This window comes from Budorcas taxicolor, chromosome 2 (genome assembly GCF_023091745.1).
Source record: "Budorcas taxicolor isolate Tak-1 chromosome 2, Takin1.1, whole genome shotgun sequence".
In the NCBI taxonomy this organism is placed as follows: domain Eukaryota; kingdom Metazoa; phylum Chordata; class Mammalia; order Artiodactyla; family Bovidae; genus Budorcas; species Budorcas taxicolor.
This window is the reverse complement of record NC_068911.1, coordinates 81,268,301-81,284,707: the sequence shown is the minus strand read 5'-3', so window position 1 is coordinate 81,284,707 and position 16,407 is coordinate 81,268,301. Positions and strand designations below refer to the sequence as shown.

At 35.5% G+C, this 16,407-nt stretch overlaps 1 protein-coding gene across 1 annotated transcript in view; it reads right to left on the bottom strand.

Moving 5' to 3' along the window:
* BAZ2B (bromodomain adjacent to zinc finger domain 2B) overlaps nt 1-7,312 on the bottom strand; it is a 156,271-nt gene extending 148,959 nt beyond the window's left edge. The window contains exon 1 of the mRNA XM_052664305.1: nt 7,168-7,312. Within this exon, the coding sequence (XP_052520265.1) occupies nt 7,168-7,312 (145 nt within the window). The remainder of the gene's footprint in view (nt 1-7,167) is intronic.
* Nucleotides 7,313-16,407: the final 9,095 nt, after the last annotated feature.

Genomic DNA, 16,407 nt, shown 5'->3' with positions numbered 1-16,407 from the left:
GGGAAATCTTGGCAATGTTCAAACCATAGAAAGAATGATACTCAAATTCAGAGCTTAAACTTTCCAAATGTCTAACTACAAGTACTGTGTACTGGGCACCACAAAATAGCAAGCAGAGAACGTAGAGAAAGACAGAGCTCCATACAGCAGATATGCTCAGTTTGATGTATCTCTTAATTGAGTGCATACCTTCACCATGATTAGCTGAGACAGCAGAAAGCCTGAGGTGTCAGAGAGCAGAGCCCAAAGCTGGCAGAGCAGCAGAAATCACGGGCTAATCTTACAAGCAAGGAAACCACAAAGAGAAAGAGATGTATCTCTGCCAAGTACATGGCTGACCCAACAATTCTCACAGGCACAGAGGAGACCCACCAGGGCCAGTCTGAAAAAGTGGCAGTGGGAAGCCAAAACATAGCACAGATCATCATTAGTACGTTTTTTAACCACAATAAAACTAAAATGGACATCACTTTAAAATTATAAATGTCAAATTACTAACTTTTAAACAACAGTGAAAGAAGAAGTCACAAAGGAAAATAGAAAATAATTTCACTAGAATGATAATGAAATGAAAATATATCAAAATTTGAGGGATGCAGCTATAGTTGGAAAGGGAAAGTTTTAGCATTAAGTGCATATATGAGAAAATGAGAAAAGTCTAACATAAATAATCTAAGTTTTCCCTTTAAGAAATTAGAAGAAAAAAGGAGGAAATCACACACATTTGAAAAACAAGGAAATAATAAAGGTAAAAAAATCAATGAAACATAAAAAATAATATTGAAAAAAAATCAATGAAACCAAAATTTAGTGTCAAAAAGGTTGATAAAGTTGATAAAGCTCTAAAGGAAAAAAGGCACAAATCATTAGTATCAATAATAAAAGAGAAGATATCATTACAAATCCTATAGAGGCAAGGATAAGGTACTATGTGGAACAACTCTGCACTTATAATACAACTTAGATGATATGGGCAAAATGTGAAAGACATCAACTACCAAAGGTCATCCACAAAGAAAATGATAAATCTGAATAGTTTTATACTTCTATTTTTAAAGGTGAACTCCTAGGAATTCTCTGGTGGTCCAGGAGGCAGGGCTCTATGTTCTCACTGCTGAGGGTCAGGGTTCAACTCTTGGTTGGACCAAAAAAACAAAAATCCCACAAGTTGTACAGTTTGGCCAAAAAAAAAGTTGAACTCCTGATTTACTATCTTCCGATAACAACACTGGGCTTTCCAGGTGGCTCAGTGGTAAAGAATACACCTGTCAATGCAGAAGATGCAGGAGACAGGTTCAATCCTCAGGTCGGGAAGATCCCCTAGAAGAGAACATGGCAACCCATTCTAATATTCTTGCCTGGAAAAATCACATGGACAGAGCGGTCTGGCGGGCTACAGTCCATGGAATTGCAAAGAGTCCTACATGACTGACCAACCGAGCACACACACACTCAACGTCAAACCAAACAAAAAATATCAATCTTCTAAGCCTAGATGACTTCAGAGTGGATTCTACCAAACTTTTAGAGAAGAAACGCTATCAATTTGATACCAATTCTTCCCTAAAAAAGGTTTTCAAGAAGCAAAGACTGGTCAGTTGTGTCAATTCTTCCCAAGGGTTTAGTGAGATGAGGACAGAAAAATGGCATTGCCGTGGATTGACATACACATAAAGATGAGAAAAAGGGGAAAGCACATACAGCTATATATTTTGAGAAGTTTGGTTATAAATGGAGGCAGAAAACAGAGTCACAGCCAGAAGAGTGTTTGGGTGAAAGAAGGAAGAGTTTTTGGTATGTATTACTTTTTAAGATGGGAGATACTAAGTGCAGACTTTTATACTAATGGATATGATAATAAATAGAGATAAATTAATGACATTGTATAGGAGGATTCGGAGAAGGCAATGGCAACCCACCCCAGTACTATTGCCTGGGAAATCCCGTGGACAGAGGAGCCTGGTAGGCTGCAGTCCATGGGGTTGCTAGGAGTCGGACACGACTGAGCAACTTCACTTTTACTTTTCACTTTCATGCACTGGAGAAGGCAATGGCACCCTACTCCAGTACTCTTGCCTGGAAAATCCCATGGATGGAGGAGCCTGGTAGGCTGCAGTCCGTGGGGTCGCTAGGAGTTGGACACGACTCAGCAACTTCACTTTCACTTTTCACTTTCATGCATTGGAGAAGGCAATGGCAACCCACTCCAGTGTTCTTGCCTGGAGAATCCCAGGGACAGCGGAGCCTGGTGGGCTGCCATCCCTGGGGTTGCACAGAGTCAGACACGACTGAAGTGACTTAGCAGCAGCAGCATAGGAGGATTGGCATCCTTGAAAAGTCTTTCTGCAATTTTTATAAAGGAATTGATAAGTATTTATTATTGTGATAGTTAAGAGCCAACATACAGATACCAAGTGGGGAAGGGGGGTGGGATGAATTGGGAGATTGAGATTGACATATATACACAACTATGTATAAAACAGATAACTAATGAGAACATACTGTATGGCACACAGACTTGCACCCTTCTCCCAGTTATCCAAGTCACGCCAGGGCTTCTCTCTCCCCTGCTCAAACACTACTTTGCCCAAATCCATTCATTATATCCCATGACAATCTGCTTACAGTTTATCTCTGGAATCTTGTTTCTTTCTCCAGCTCCAATAATTCCTAATTTTGGGCTTTATTATTTCTCACTCATATAAATTAAGCACTTTCTAATGATCTTTGCTTCAGACCATCCTGATGCTCTATATGCTGCTAGAGCTATCATTTTCAAAGCATTAATTCTTCTACTTAATCAACTATGAATAAAAATAAAGGTTATACTTTACTAGGCCCCTCCTCTATGATCTCATCTATCCTTATAAAATGGATAGCATATTTATTTTTTATTTGAGGTAACTAAAGTTTAGGAATGGGTGAGTAATTTATCCAAATTCACATAGCTAATAAGTAGATAAGCCAAGATTCAATTTCAGGGCCTTTCAATTGCAAAGTCTTTGCTTTTAATCAATATATCCTTCTGTCTAAACTCTTAAGCATGGTGTGTGAAGTTCTAAATCATCTGACCTGAACCTACTCCCCAGCTTGACCTCCTGTCCCTCTGTTCCACTTAACCATAGCAGATATTGGCTATCCGTTCTCTCCCTATTCCTTACTAATAACGTCTGTTTTCTTCAGGATGGCAATATGCTCAGCTAAAAACTAATTTTCCTAGTCTTCCTGGAAGCTGAGATTACCATTCACATAATTCTGACAAAAGAGATGTTAAGTGGAAATCTCTAGATGGGTTTCTGGGAAAGCTCTTTAAAAGGAGTTGAAGTAATCAGACATACAAGTTTTTCCCTCTTCTACTCCATCCTCTTCCTTCCTGGAAAACAGTACTGTAGGTGGATCAGCCTTCTAACAGCCATGAGACAGATATTGAGCATGAAACTCCCACAGGTCAGAAGATAGGATATATTTAATAAAATTAGGAGCAGGTCTGTGATGGTACTGCCCACCTCAGAACTGTTACCTAAAGACTAGTACATTTGTTTGACCTGTGTTCCTACTTATAGTTAATTGTTGTTAACTATGTTAATCATTGTTAACATTACTATTCACTGACACATACCCTACACTGAGGCCTTACTGATCAATTTGGAATCTCCTCAATATACCATGATTTGGCACACTTCTACAGAGGTAGGCCTGCAATTAACTTTTCAGTCACTAACTTTAAAAGTAGGCATACTCCAGCTTTAACGCGCGAAGTTTAAACAGCTTCTCTGTTTTATATATTCAACATTTTACAACTCTTTGTTTGAAGGGTTCTAACTCAAAAAATGGATTGAAATCCAGTGATCTATATAGCATAGTTTAATCACTGAAATATCTCAAAGTTCTATGCTTTTTTTTTCATTAGGCCAAATGACCATCAATATCAAACAAATCCACTCTGTAAAGTTTAATTTTGCAACTCTGCTTAAATACTATTCTTTCAGCTTTCGTTCAGAGATAATATGGGAAATAATGTTTGAATACCTATAAAACTGGCATATAGGATACTGTGTATCCCATGGTCTTTTATACAAAGGTTCTGGTGGTATATACCCCAAACCACTCAGGTGAAGTAAAGGTCTGTTTTTCTCTGAGGAACTGATACATTCACCAGCACTAGTATGTGAGCTATGTAGCCCACTATTTTTTTTTAAATTCTTAGCAGCTAGTTTTTTGTCCAATGTCTGTGGCTTCCTTCAGCTAACATTTTTATGCTTTTTAAAGTCTATCTTTTGATATTTTAGTTAATTGTTTTGTTTATGGTGCCAGTGTATTTATTGAAAGCTATCCCAAATTATTGTTTAAAAGTAGGCAAGTTATTTTTTTAAAATCATACTTTAAAAGGAAAAGAAGTATAACTTCTGATATGACCAACAAGACCCCTATATGCAGAGCCTTAGATTCATCAATCTTTGTTGCAGTGTAATTTTCTATCCAAGTTACTGCAAGAAAATTAAAGGTGTGTTGTGACAGACAGTCCTTCATGGTCCCTGCATGTTGTTGCTGGGCATGCCAAGAATGCAAGGTCTTGACCACTCTTTAAAACTGGGCACTTTCTCAGGACTGCAGTGAGTAATCTTGATGGATGAGGTGACATCTCCTTCCAGAGTGGGTGTGCTTTTATTTACTACAAAAGCAGCAGGTTGCTAAACTAAGCATTCCTTAGCTGTGACACAAACCCACTAAATGTGTAAAATTCAACCAAGTCTCTCGGTGTTGCCCTGTGGGACTTGGGATACCTGGGGAATCAATGCCAACATGACTATTTGCTATGCCATAGTCATAAGATCTCTGACCAAGGAGTCTCAAGTCTTCTGCCAGCGTCATAACAGTAACAGGCTAACTTGTAGGTGTGTATAACCCCAGACCCTGACAAGATGTTGATTTAAAAGAATTTAGTTGATTATTCAAACTTTGAAAGCAGGTTTAAATTATTTGTAACTAACAGGAATTCCTATAGATATATCATTAATGAAGATAACAGAGAAAGGCCAATTAAAATAACCATTTAAAACAATAACGTCCTCAAAGGGACCATTAAAGAACTGGTGAGGTACTGATATTTTAAAGACGAAAATTCTGTTTTGTTGTCTCTATACATCCAGAACATAGAGGAAATTCAAATTGTTTAAGATAAATAAGGCAGGCCCATTATCACTTTATAATTTTACTTTTAAAAGGAGAGAACTATCAGACACTGAATAGGCCAAAAATAACAAACAGATAAGAGAAGACAGGAAAATTTGACAAACTGAATTATGTAGGACAACTGAGCATTTTCCATACATTATAAGGCTCTACTTTAAACATAAACCACAACACTGTGAAAGTTCAAAATAGAAAAAATTTTTTTCTTAGAAAGTGAAAAAAACTCCTGTCATAGGTACTAAAATTATACTCTGTTGATTAATAAGTGATATATCCCAGAATATAGAAATAAATGATAGCTTCATTCAATAAGAGTATCTGCACATAAAAACTCTACAAGTTATTCTACTGGAAAATAAATGATAAAAATTAAATCCTTTATAGATGAGGAAATTTCTAATGTTATTCAATAACTAAGCATACTCTGTCTGTCTGCAACTCCCAACTACCAGTACCAAAAAATTGCATTCAATGTGTGACTACTCAGAATTGTAAACAATTCAAATGCCACTAATTCAGAAAGCTACATGAGAAATAGCTAATAGCAAAGTGTCCAGAAAACTCAAGGCTCTGTACTCAAGGACTGAAAATTTCAACACTGAAAAAAGGACATTTCCCTAGAGACATTATATATTTTAAATATTAATTCACAAGTAAATACAAAGTAAGACAGCAAATTCGAAGAACACAATGAAAGGAGTTGACAACAAAGGAAAGGAGAAGAGTTATAAAAAAGCATGAAAGAATAATTACGAAAATACAGCTGTGTGTTATCATTTAGACAAGGAAAGTTAAGGTAAAATGCCAATTGTGGTATCTCTATTCTTGAACACAGCATATCAAAGGCATTCATTATGTTACATATAGCTATCATTTTATACACAAGGGAAATGGGGAAGTTGCTAAATAACCTAGATTGTACAGGGTGCAGGAGAACAGGAATTTTATTCATTTACGTTTTCAATGTAATGGTATATTCTTTTAGTTACTTTACAATTACTAAGATGTTACAAAATTGTTCTGATAAAATGACAAAACAAAATCCTTGTCATACCACAGACTGGAAAAAATCAGATAATTCAACAAATATATATTTGACAATTTGCGAAGGTATTCTGTCAGCAAACATTCCATATTGATGTATTTTATTCACCTAAAATTATAAACTAATTTTGAAAAAGTGAAACATTATTTAGTTCTAATGCTTATACACATGAAATAAGATAATTATATATATAAGATTAAAAATCTTCCTAAGGATAAAGGAAAGAGTTGATCAACTTTAGGTTAAAACAGAAAAAAGAGAATGTATTCTACTAAATATCCAAACGTGTTTGGGCAAAAAGTGATTTTGAAGGGTAAAAAATACCTTTTACATAGAACTAAAATTGAGGTCATTTTCATTTCTGAAATAAAGTTCCTTTAACAATATAACCTTTACTCATGTTTAAGAAAAACTTGTCAAATATCTTTAAATATTTTTCAAAATATTTAAAATTTAAAAAATAGTTTTCATCAAATAAATGATATGTTTTAGTATGTATCTTATGAATGAGGGTAACTGAGGTTTGGTGAAGGTCATTTAAAACACTGGAAGCAAATTTAGGGCAAAGAGGTCCATGGCACTGAGGCCTAATCTTACCATCCAGGTTTCCTTTGTATTTCTTTACTCTCTCATGAGCCTATTGTTTTAAAAGATTTTTCATGTATTAATTTATTGATTAAAATGGTCCAAGTAAGATATTATAATGAAACTGTTAAAAAGAGCTTCTAAAAATTATGAAAACATGGAATAAGCAGTGCTACTCCAGTGTGCTGATAAAATCCAGAAAAAGCAGAGACTAGAAGTTTAACCTAGCAATTGTTCAACAGGCCTGAGGAGGTAAAGAAAACATTTTATTCAAAGTTCAATAAAACACTCTGAATGCAAACTCGTAAAAGGATGGCATGCTAGAGTTAATAACGAGTATTCACCACATGGGTTGATTGTAGAGCTAAGTGAAGCAGCTCCAGTGGAAAGGCCGCCTTTTGAAACTGATGAAGCCACAGAAGGCATAGAGGATGAAGTTGGTGTAGCAGAGGAGGCTGTTGAGGATGGTAACCGTTCTCCAGACTCCATATCTATGGGAAGGAGGCAAACGTTAATTTTTGGTATTAAATAGTAGAATTATGCAAAACAATTAAATATATTTAAAATAAGTCAAACTTCTAGGAAAACTTATTTTAAATATGAAAATAAGTTTAGAAATACATGTTTTCAGAAAGATAAAATATAGAGTAAACAAAAACAATGTAAATTAAAATTCCAGTTAATAAGGTAAGCGTAATACTAAGCATAACAAATCTAAAAAACTTGTATTCTTATATAAAAAAATAAGTCATTTGAATACAGTAACTTCATACAACTATGTGTTGCCATAATCTTAGGAAAATAAGCATATTAACTTTTCATTCTTCTTAAATCACCTCATCATTTATTCACTTACAGCATAATACTATTATCTTAATGAATCAAGAAAATATGACCAAATTATAGTGAAATGTAACCCTGTCTTCGAAATCCAAATAGCAACATACTTCTAGGTCTTAAGTATCCATGAATCTGATCAGGTAATCCCCAATACAATGATTCCTCCCAAAAACACAAATATATTTTACAGTTTATCCTAGAGTCTAGTTTGAACTATGGTCTCAAAATGGCTTTAATATGATCCATTTATAAGGACTTGACTTCTAAGCATTTTTATTAACTTGCTTAGCGATTTTGGGTACTATTTACATAGATCTTATTATAATAGTCTATGTTGATATTAAAATCTAGAATGGAAATGAATGAAGGAGTCAAAAGTTAAGAACTTACAATTATAAAACAAATATGTGATAGGATGTAATGGACTGCATGGTGACTATTCTTAATAATATTTCATTGTACATTTGAAAGTTGCTAAGAAAACAGAGGAGAAACAACCTCAGATATGTAGATGATACCACTCTAATGGCAGAAAGCAAAGAGGAACTAAAGAGCCTCTTGATGAGAGTGAAGGAGGAGAGGGAAAGAGCTGGCTTAAAACTCAATTTTAAAAAAACTTAGATCATGGCATCTGATCCCATTATTTGATGGCAAACAGAAAGGGAAAAGGTGAAAGCAACGACAGATTTCTTCTTGGGCTCTAGAATCACTGTGGATGGCGTCGGCAGCCATGAAATCAGAAGGCGACTGCTTCACAGCAAGAAAGCTATGACAAACCTAGACAGTGTGTTGAAAAGCAGAAACATCACTCCACCAACAAAGGTCCATATAGTCAAGTTTATGGTCTTCCCAGTGGTCACGTACGGTTGTGAGAGCTGGACGGTAAAGAGGGCAGAATACCAAAGAATTAATGCTTTTGAACTGTGGTGTTGGGGAAGATATCTGAAAGTCCCCTGGAGAGCAAGGAGGTCAAACCAGTTAATCTTAGGAAAATAAACTCTGAATACTCATTGGAAGGACTGATGCTGAAGCTAAAGCTCCACTATTTTGGTCAACAGATGCAAACAGCTGACTCATTGAAAAGTCCCTGATGCTGGGAAAAATTGAGGGCAGAAGAGAAGAGGGCATTAGTGGATGACATGGCTGGATGGCATCATCGATGCAATGGACATGAACTTGGGCAAACTCCAGGAGATGGTCAGGGACAGGGAGGGGGAGTGCTACAATCCACGGGGTCGCAAAGCATTGGCCACAATTTGGGCGACTGAACAACAGCAAGAAGAAAACAGATCTTAAAAGTCCTCATCACATGGAAAAATATTTATAACTGTGTGACAAGGATATTAACTGAACTTACCATGGTGTGCATTTCACACTAATACAAATGTTGAATCATTATATGTACACCTGAAACTAATATAATGTTATATGCCAGTTATATCTTATAATTTTTTAAAATCTAGAATAGGTTATGATCATTTTAATACTCTGCATACACTAATATCACAATTAAGCAAGGAAACTGTGAAGTTCACAGTTGCTTAAATGAGTACACATATCTAGGAAGAGACAAAAAGAATACTATTCACATATCAACCATGAGTAAACTTTTATTATTTAAATAATTTAACCATAGAAAGATTTTTGTATGGAATTCTATAGGCGATTCACATAATTACTACATGTTTTCTAAGAAAAACAATTTGATTTCATTTAACACTATTTCATTAAAACTATTTAAAACTATTGATATGTTCATATCAACATATGAAAAGATGCTCACCATTGCTAATTACTAGAGAGATGCATATCAAAACTACAATTAAGTACCACCTCACACCAGTCAGAATGACCATCATTAAAAGTCTGCAAATAACAAATGCTGGAGAGTATGTAGATAAAAGGGAACTTTCCAATATTACAGGTGGAAATGTAAATTAGTGCAGCCTCTATGGAAAACAGTACAGAGGTTATTCATACAACTGAAAATAGAGTTGCCATATGATTCCAGCAATCCCACTCCTGGATGTATATCCAGACAAAACTATAATTTGAAAAGATACAAGCACCACTATGTTCTTGTTCATACTAGCACAAAACCAACAGCCAAGACATGGAAACAACCTAAATGTCTATCAACAGGTGATTAAAGTCTTCCACACAATGGGATAAAACCCAGCCATAAAAAGAATGAAATATCCCATTTGCAGAAACATGGATGGACCTAGAGATTATCATACTAAGTGAAGTAAATCAGAGAAAGACAAATATCAGGTGAGGTCACCAATATGTAGACTCTAAAATATGACATACATGAACATATCTACAAAACACAAACAGACCCACAGACATAAAGAACATTCTTGTGTTTGCCATGGGTTGTGGGTGAGTGGGAAGGGTGAGTTGGGAGTTTGTGATTGGAGATACAACTATTATATAAATGCACATACATATACATAATGCAAACTATTACATATATACATATATATTACACATGTATATATACATATGTAATGGAAAAACAAGGTCCTACTGCAAAGCATAAAGACTATATTCAATATCCTATAATAAACCACAAAGGAAAAGAACATGAAAAAGTAATATACATGTATAACTAAATCACTTTGCTGTATAACAGAAATTAACACGACACTGCAAATCAAGCATACTTAAATTTAGAAAGGTAAAATAAAACACTGGCCAATTAAAATAATGCAAGATTAATCTTTAAATTATTGAGTCCATATGGTATGTATATGATTTTTTTAAGATAGATACATAGGGTAAAAAAAATCTCAGGTTGACACAACAGCATCATTAATAGAGCAATTTCAGTAAGTTTTCCAGTCATACACAATTCAAAAACTTCTCTTCATATTCTGACATTGCTGTCAATCACCTCCATAGAAAATGGTACTGCTATAACTAGCAAGTATCACTATGAACAAGGCTAGTGGAGTGAGCACCTAAAAGATGATGCTGTGAAAGTGCTGCACTCAATATGCCAGCAAATTTGGAAAACTGAGCAGTGATCACAGGACTGGATAAGGTCAGTTTTCATTTCAGTCCCAAAGAAAAGCAACGCCAAAGAATGCTCAAACTACTGCACAATTGCACTCATCTCACACACTAGTAAAGTAATGCTCAAAATTCTCCAAGCCAGGTTTCAACAGTACTTGAACTGTGAACTTCCACATGTTCAAGCTAGATTTAGAAAAGGTAGAAGAACCAGAGATCAAATTGCCAACATCTGTTTGATCACTGAAAAAGCAAGAGAGTTCCAGAAAAACATCTACTTCTGCTTTACTGACTATGCAGAAGCCTTTGACTATGTAGATCACAACAAACTGTGGAAAATTCTTCAAGAGATGGGAATACCAGACCACCTGACCTGTCTCTTGAGAAATCTGTATGCAGGTCAGGAAGCAACACTTAGAAATGGACATGAAACAACAGACTAGTTCCAAATCGGGAAAGGAGTATGTCAAGGCTGTTTATTGTCACCCTGTTTATTTAACTTATATGCAAAGTACATCATGAGAAATGCTGGACTGGATGAAGCACAAGCTGGAATCAAGATTGCCGGGAGAAATATCAATAACCTCAGATATGCAGGTGACACCACCCTTATGGCAGAAAGCAAAAGAACTTAAGAGCCTTTGATGGAAGTGAAAGAGAAGAGTGAAAAAGTTGGCTTAAAACTCAACATTCAGAAAATGAAGATCATGGCATCTGGTCCCATCACTTCATGGCAAATAGATGGGGAAACAGTGGAAACAGTGTCAGACTTTATTTTTTTGGGCTCCAAAATCACTGCAGATGGTGACTGCAACCATGAAATTAAAAGACGCTTACTCCTTGGAAGAAAAGTTATGACCAACCTAGACAGCTTAAAAAGCAGAGACAAAGTAAAGGTCCATCTAGTCAAAGCTATGGTTTTTCCAGTAGGCATGTATGGATGTGAGAGTTGAACTATAAAGAAAGCTTAGTGCCAAAGAATTGATGCTTTTGAACTGTGGTGTTGGAGAAGACTTGAGAGTCCCTTGGATTGCAAGCAGATCCAACCAGTCCATCCTAAAGGAAATCAGTCCTGAATATTATTGGAAGGACTGATACTGAAGGTGAAACTCCAATACTTTGGCCACCTGATATGAAGAACTGATTCATTGAAAAGACCCTGATGCTGGGAAAGATTGAACGCAGGAGGAGAAGGGGATGACAGAGGATGAGATGGTTGCATGGTATCACTGACTCCATGGACATGAGTTTGAGTAAACTCCGGGAGTTGGTGATGGACAGGGAGCCCTTTCGTGCTGCAGTTCATGGGGTTGCAAAGAGCCGGAAATGACTGAGGAACTGGACTGAACTGACTGATAACTAGTAGGCTCATAAAGAATTTTTTTTCTCTTTATCAGCATTCAATATGGAAAGGCATAGTTGGTTCTGATGGCTACATGGAACTAATGCTTAAAAGGCAAGTTTTAGGGCATCAGTTACTAATAAGCTTTGAGACATATGGCTGTTTGACAGCAAGGTACATGGCTGATAACTTCCTCTACAAACTATCTTCACCAACAAGTTTCATTTTACTAAGTATATAAAAAAAAGACATTTATTTTAAAAATATGAAAATGTAGAGTTTACTGGAAAAGGCTATTTTTAAAAAGTTATAGCTGGTAATCTATTGTTTCAGATAATTCTAAAATGTTCTGTTTAAATGTATTATGGAGGCTTCTCAATGATGTTTTGAAATTTTTAATTGGTGTATAATTGACCTACAACACTATGTGAATTCTAGGTATGTGACATAGTGATTCAATATTTCTATATATTACCAAATGATCACACCACAGTAAGTCTAGTTACCACCTGTCATCATATAAAGATATTACAGTATTATCGTCTATATTCCCCATGCTGTAAATTTCATTCTTGTGACTCATTCATTTTGTAACTAAGTTTGTAAATGTATTATTTTAAAAAAATAATGAAAGGATTTGTTTTTAAAATTGCCTTTGTACTCCACAGCAAAAGTAATTTGGGACATAAAATAGATAAGCGTTTTAGCTGAGTACCTGGCATATAAGAGCTCAATGAATAAAAGTCATTACTTGTCATAGGATAATAGCTTATGAACTCTGGGCATATATCGTTCTGTTGTAACTTCACTCAAGACGAAAATAAGGAACACCCAGAAGGCATAATCAGCAAACTCTTACATTGCTCATTTAGATCACTCTTCCTGAAACTATTTAATAAAATAAAAGATATACATATATTAATATTTGAATCTACCAATCCACCTTTGTGACTCTATTCTATAGAATTAAAGCACAAATAGTTTCTTTCTCATAACATTGTCCAAAAATAAAACAAAATTGAAATCTGGTTGTACAAAAGAGTAGAACTAGAGCTAGTAGTATCAGGCTGGGGGCTCTTTTTCAGTTTCAGTGAAAGTGCAAGTTTCTCTTTTATTCCTGTTCATTCAAGTGGGAAAAGTTTTTGTGCTCAGTTGTGCCTGGCTCCTTGCAACCCTATGGACCATAGCTTTGCCAAGGTCCTCTGTCCATGGGATCCTCCAGGCAAGAATACTGGAGTGGGTTGCCATGTCCTCCTCCAGGGGATCTTACTGACCTATGGATCAAACTTGAGTCTCCTACATTGACACGCAGATTCTTTTACCATTGAGTCACCAGGAAAACCTGGAAAAAATTTATCTCTTTTTAAAAAAGCATGCTTATGCAGCCATTTGCCTTAGAAGTTCTATTATATACATTATTCATGTATTATTTTATTTCAAGTGTTTTAATTTTAGATATATACTTCTAGCCAGTATGATCTCCTAGGTGGCTGAGTATTCTTCTCATATGTAAAGTACTCTTCTCTTATACTGGCTTAGGGTAAAAGTTTTTTTTCTCATGTTTTAATAGGTATTTCTTAGTTTCAGTAACCCAAAATTTGGTCAACTAGTCCACGTTTATCCCATAGATACCTTTCTTTTCATTTTAAAGAAATTTAACAAATCCACTCTAGCCTTTGTTACTCTAGAGAGGATTTTAAGTTATATGCTTGAATTAACAAGGACTGGCTTTTCAAATTTTCCTTTTTAAGTTAAATATTATTGAATTCAGAGTTTATTTACTATTGTCCTCTGCTGAGCACAAGCAAAACTGGAAAGAATCCTAGCCATCAACTTGGAAGTTAAAGAGGAGGAAGGTAATATCTCTGTAATACTGAATAATCCAAAAAACAATCATTGGCGTGCCAAATTGTTAGAACAGCTCAAAGAAGAAAGTTTAAAATACATGTGCACCAAAGGATGCTAAAAGCAGTAGATAAGTCTGAAGAGAAACAAGATATTTGTATAAACTCAAAAGTATCTCCTTGAGATAGTTACTAATTAAGAAAGGGCAAAATAGTAACTTCACAGTAAAGAAACTAAATCACCAAAAATAAAATGTATCAATATCATGTATCCTCTGATGCCCTTAGAAGAGCATATCACCTCTGTGGTATTCTTGCCCAAAACATAACCTCTGTTGAATCATGAGAAAACATCAGACAAACTCAAACTGCGAGACCATATACATAATTGACCAGTATTCATCAGGTATCAGGGTGAAGGCAATGGCACCCCACTCCAGTACTCTTGCCTGGAAAATCCATGGATGGAGGAACCTGGTAGGCTGTAGTCTAGGGGGTTATTAAGAGTCGGACACGATTGAGCAACTTCACTTTCTCTTTTCACTTTCATGCATTGGAGGAGGAAATGGCAACCCACTCCAGTATTCTTGCCTGGAGAATCCCAGGAACAGGGGAGCCTGGTGGGCTGCCGTCTATGGGGTCGCACAGAGTCGGAAAAGGCTGAAGCGACTTAGCAGCAGCAGCATCAAGTATCAAGGTCATGATAGACAAGGAAAGACTGAGGAAATGCCATAGGTTGAAGACTAAGGAGATAAAACAATTAAATGTACTGTGGGATCAGACTGTTGGGTTTTTTTTTCAGATTGAATTTTAAAACAGAAAAGGATATTAACAGAAAAACTGGTAGAATTCATATAAGACATGTAGTTTATGATTAATAGTATTGTACCAATATAAATTTTCTGATTTTATAATTTTAATAATTGTACTCTAGTTATCTAAATTAATAAAATAAGGGAAAGCTGGGTAAGAAATACAGATGAACACTGTTTTTTAAGTCAAATAATTTCAAAACAAAAAGTAAAGAAAACAAAGCAAAGTCTGGCATATAGCAAGTATTTAAATATATATATATTATGTATAAATTATGTAACTTCAGTGAACTTTTCAAATTATGTAACTTCAATGAACTTTTCTATTCCCTCATGAGCAGCATGAAGGTGTAGTTGTGAGGATTAAATGAGATAATGCATGGAAAGTTCTGAATACTTGGCTTTTGATAATTGTAAACAATTGTTTTTAATAAGTGAATGTGCATATAATTATCTATGAGTATGTGCGGCAGTAAAAGGTATTTTTAGAGTATTCATTTCTAGTAAATATTTCTGAGTCACATGTATTTATATTATTATAAATAGATGGCATGTTTTACATTTAGCCAGATATATTATGATAAAAATTTAAAATAAATGCCTCACAATTGTATAACTGTATAGACAAATAGTAAGGTGTTTTAAACTTTCAAAATAAGATGAAGTACAAATATAGTTGAAAATTAACATTACTTTTCAGTTGAAAGAATTCACCCTTTGATCACGAGTTATTATTCATTATTAAAGCTACTACATAAAACTTGGTAGAAATCCATTTATTCAAACCATCTTAAAAAATATGTTCATTAAAATAAAAGTAGTATCCAAGAACCATCCGTTTCCAGATTTCAGCTGTGGCCAGAGCATCCGGATCTGATACTTACACTCCTATAATGGCCTCTCATTCTGACTCTCTGTGTTAAGAAAACTACCTTCATCTCAAGTTCTAAACTAACACTATCCAAGCAATTCTTTGTGGCCAAAAACAGCCCAGATATAATAACAGAGTGTACTAACATGACCCCCACCACAATACGCTCACCTATGGGAGAATATCAATCAGCAGGTATGTCTTTCAGCTTAAGGCCATTTATCAGAGGATATCTTCCAATGTATAACAAAGTTAACCAGGTAGGGGAAAGATTACTACCACTGAAAATCAACGCATACACTATAGTAAAAAAAAAAAAAAAAAAAGTTGAAGTGAACAGAGAAGAAAAAACTGCCCAGAAGATGATGAAACGATTCTAAATGATTAGATCCATCAGAGCTCTTTTCCATAGTCTAAAACAGTAGTTCCCAGGCAGAGGTGACACTGTGATACCCTTCATCTATTAGGAAACATTTGACAATGCTTAAGAGACACTTTTGGTTGTCATAATCAAGAGTGCTACTGATATCACATAGATAAGAGTCTAGGCAGGGATGCTGCTCAGTCAGTTACTCAGTTCAGTTGCTCAGTTGTGTCCAACTTTTTGCGGTTCCAGGGTCTGCAGCATGCCGGCCTACCTGTCCATCACCAACTCCCAGAGTTTACTCAAACTCATGTCCATTGAGTTGGTGATGCCATCCAACCGTCTCATCCTCTGTCATCCCCTTCTCCTCTGCCTTCAATTTTTCCCAGAATCAAGGCCTTTTCAAATGAGTCAGTTCTTCACATCAGGTGGCCAAAGTATTGGAGTTTCAGCTTCAACATCAGTCCTTCCAATAAATATTCAGGACTGACTT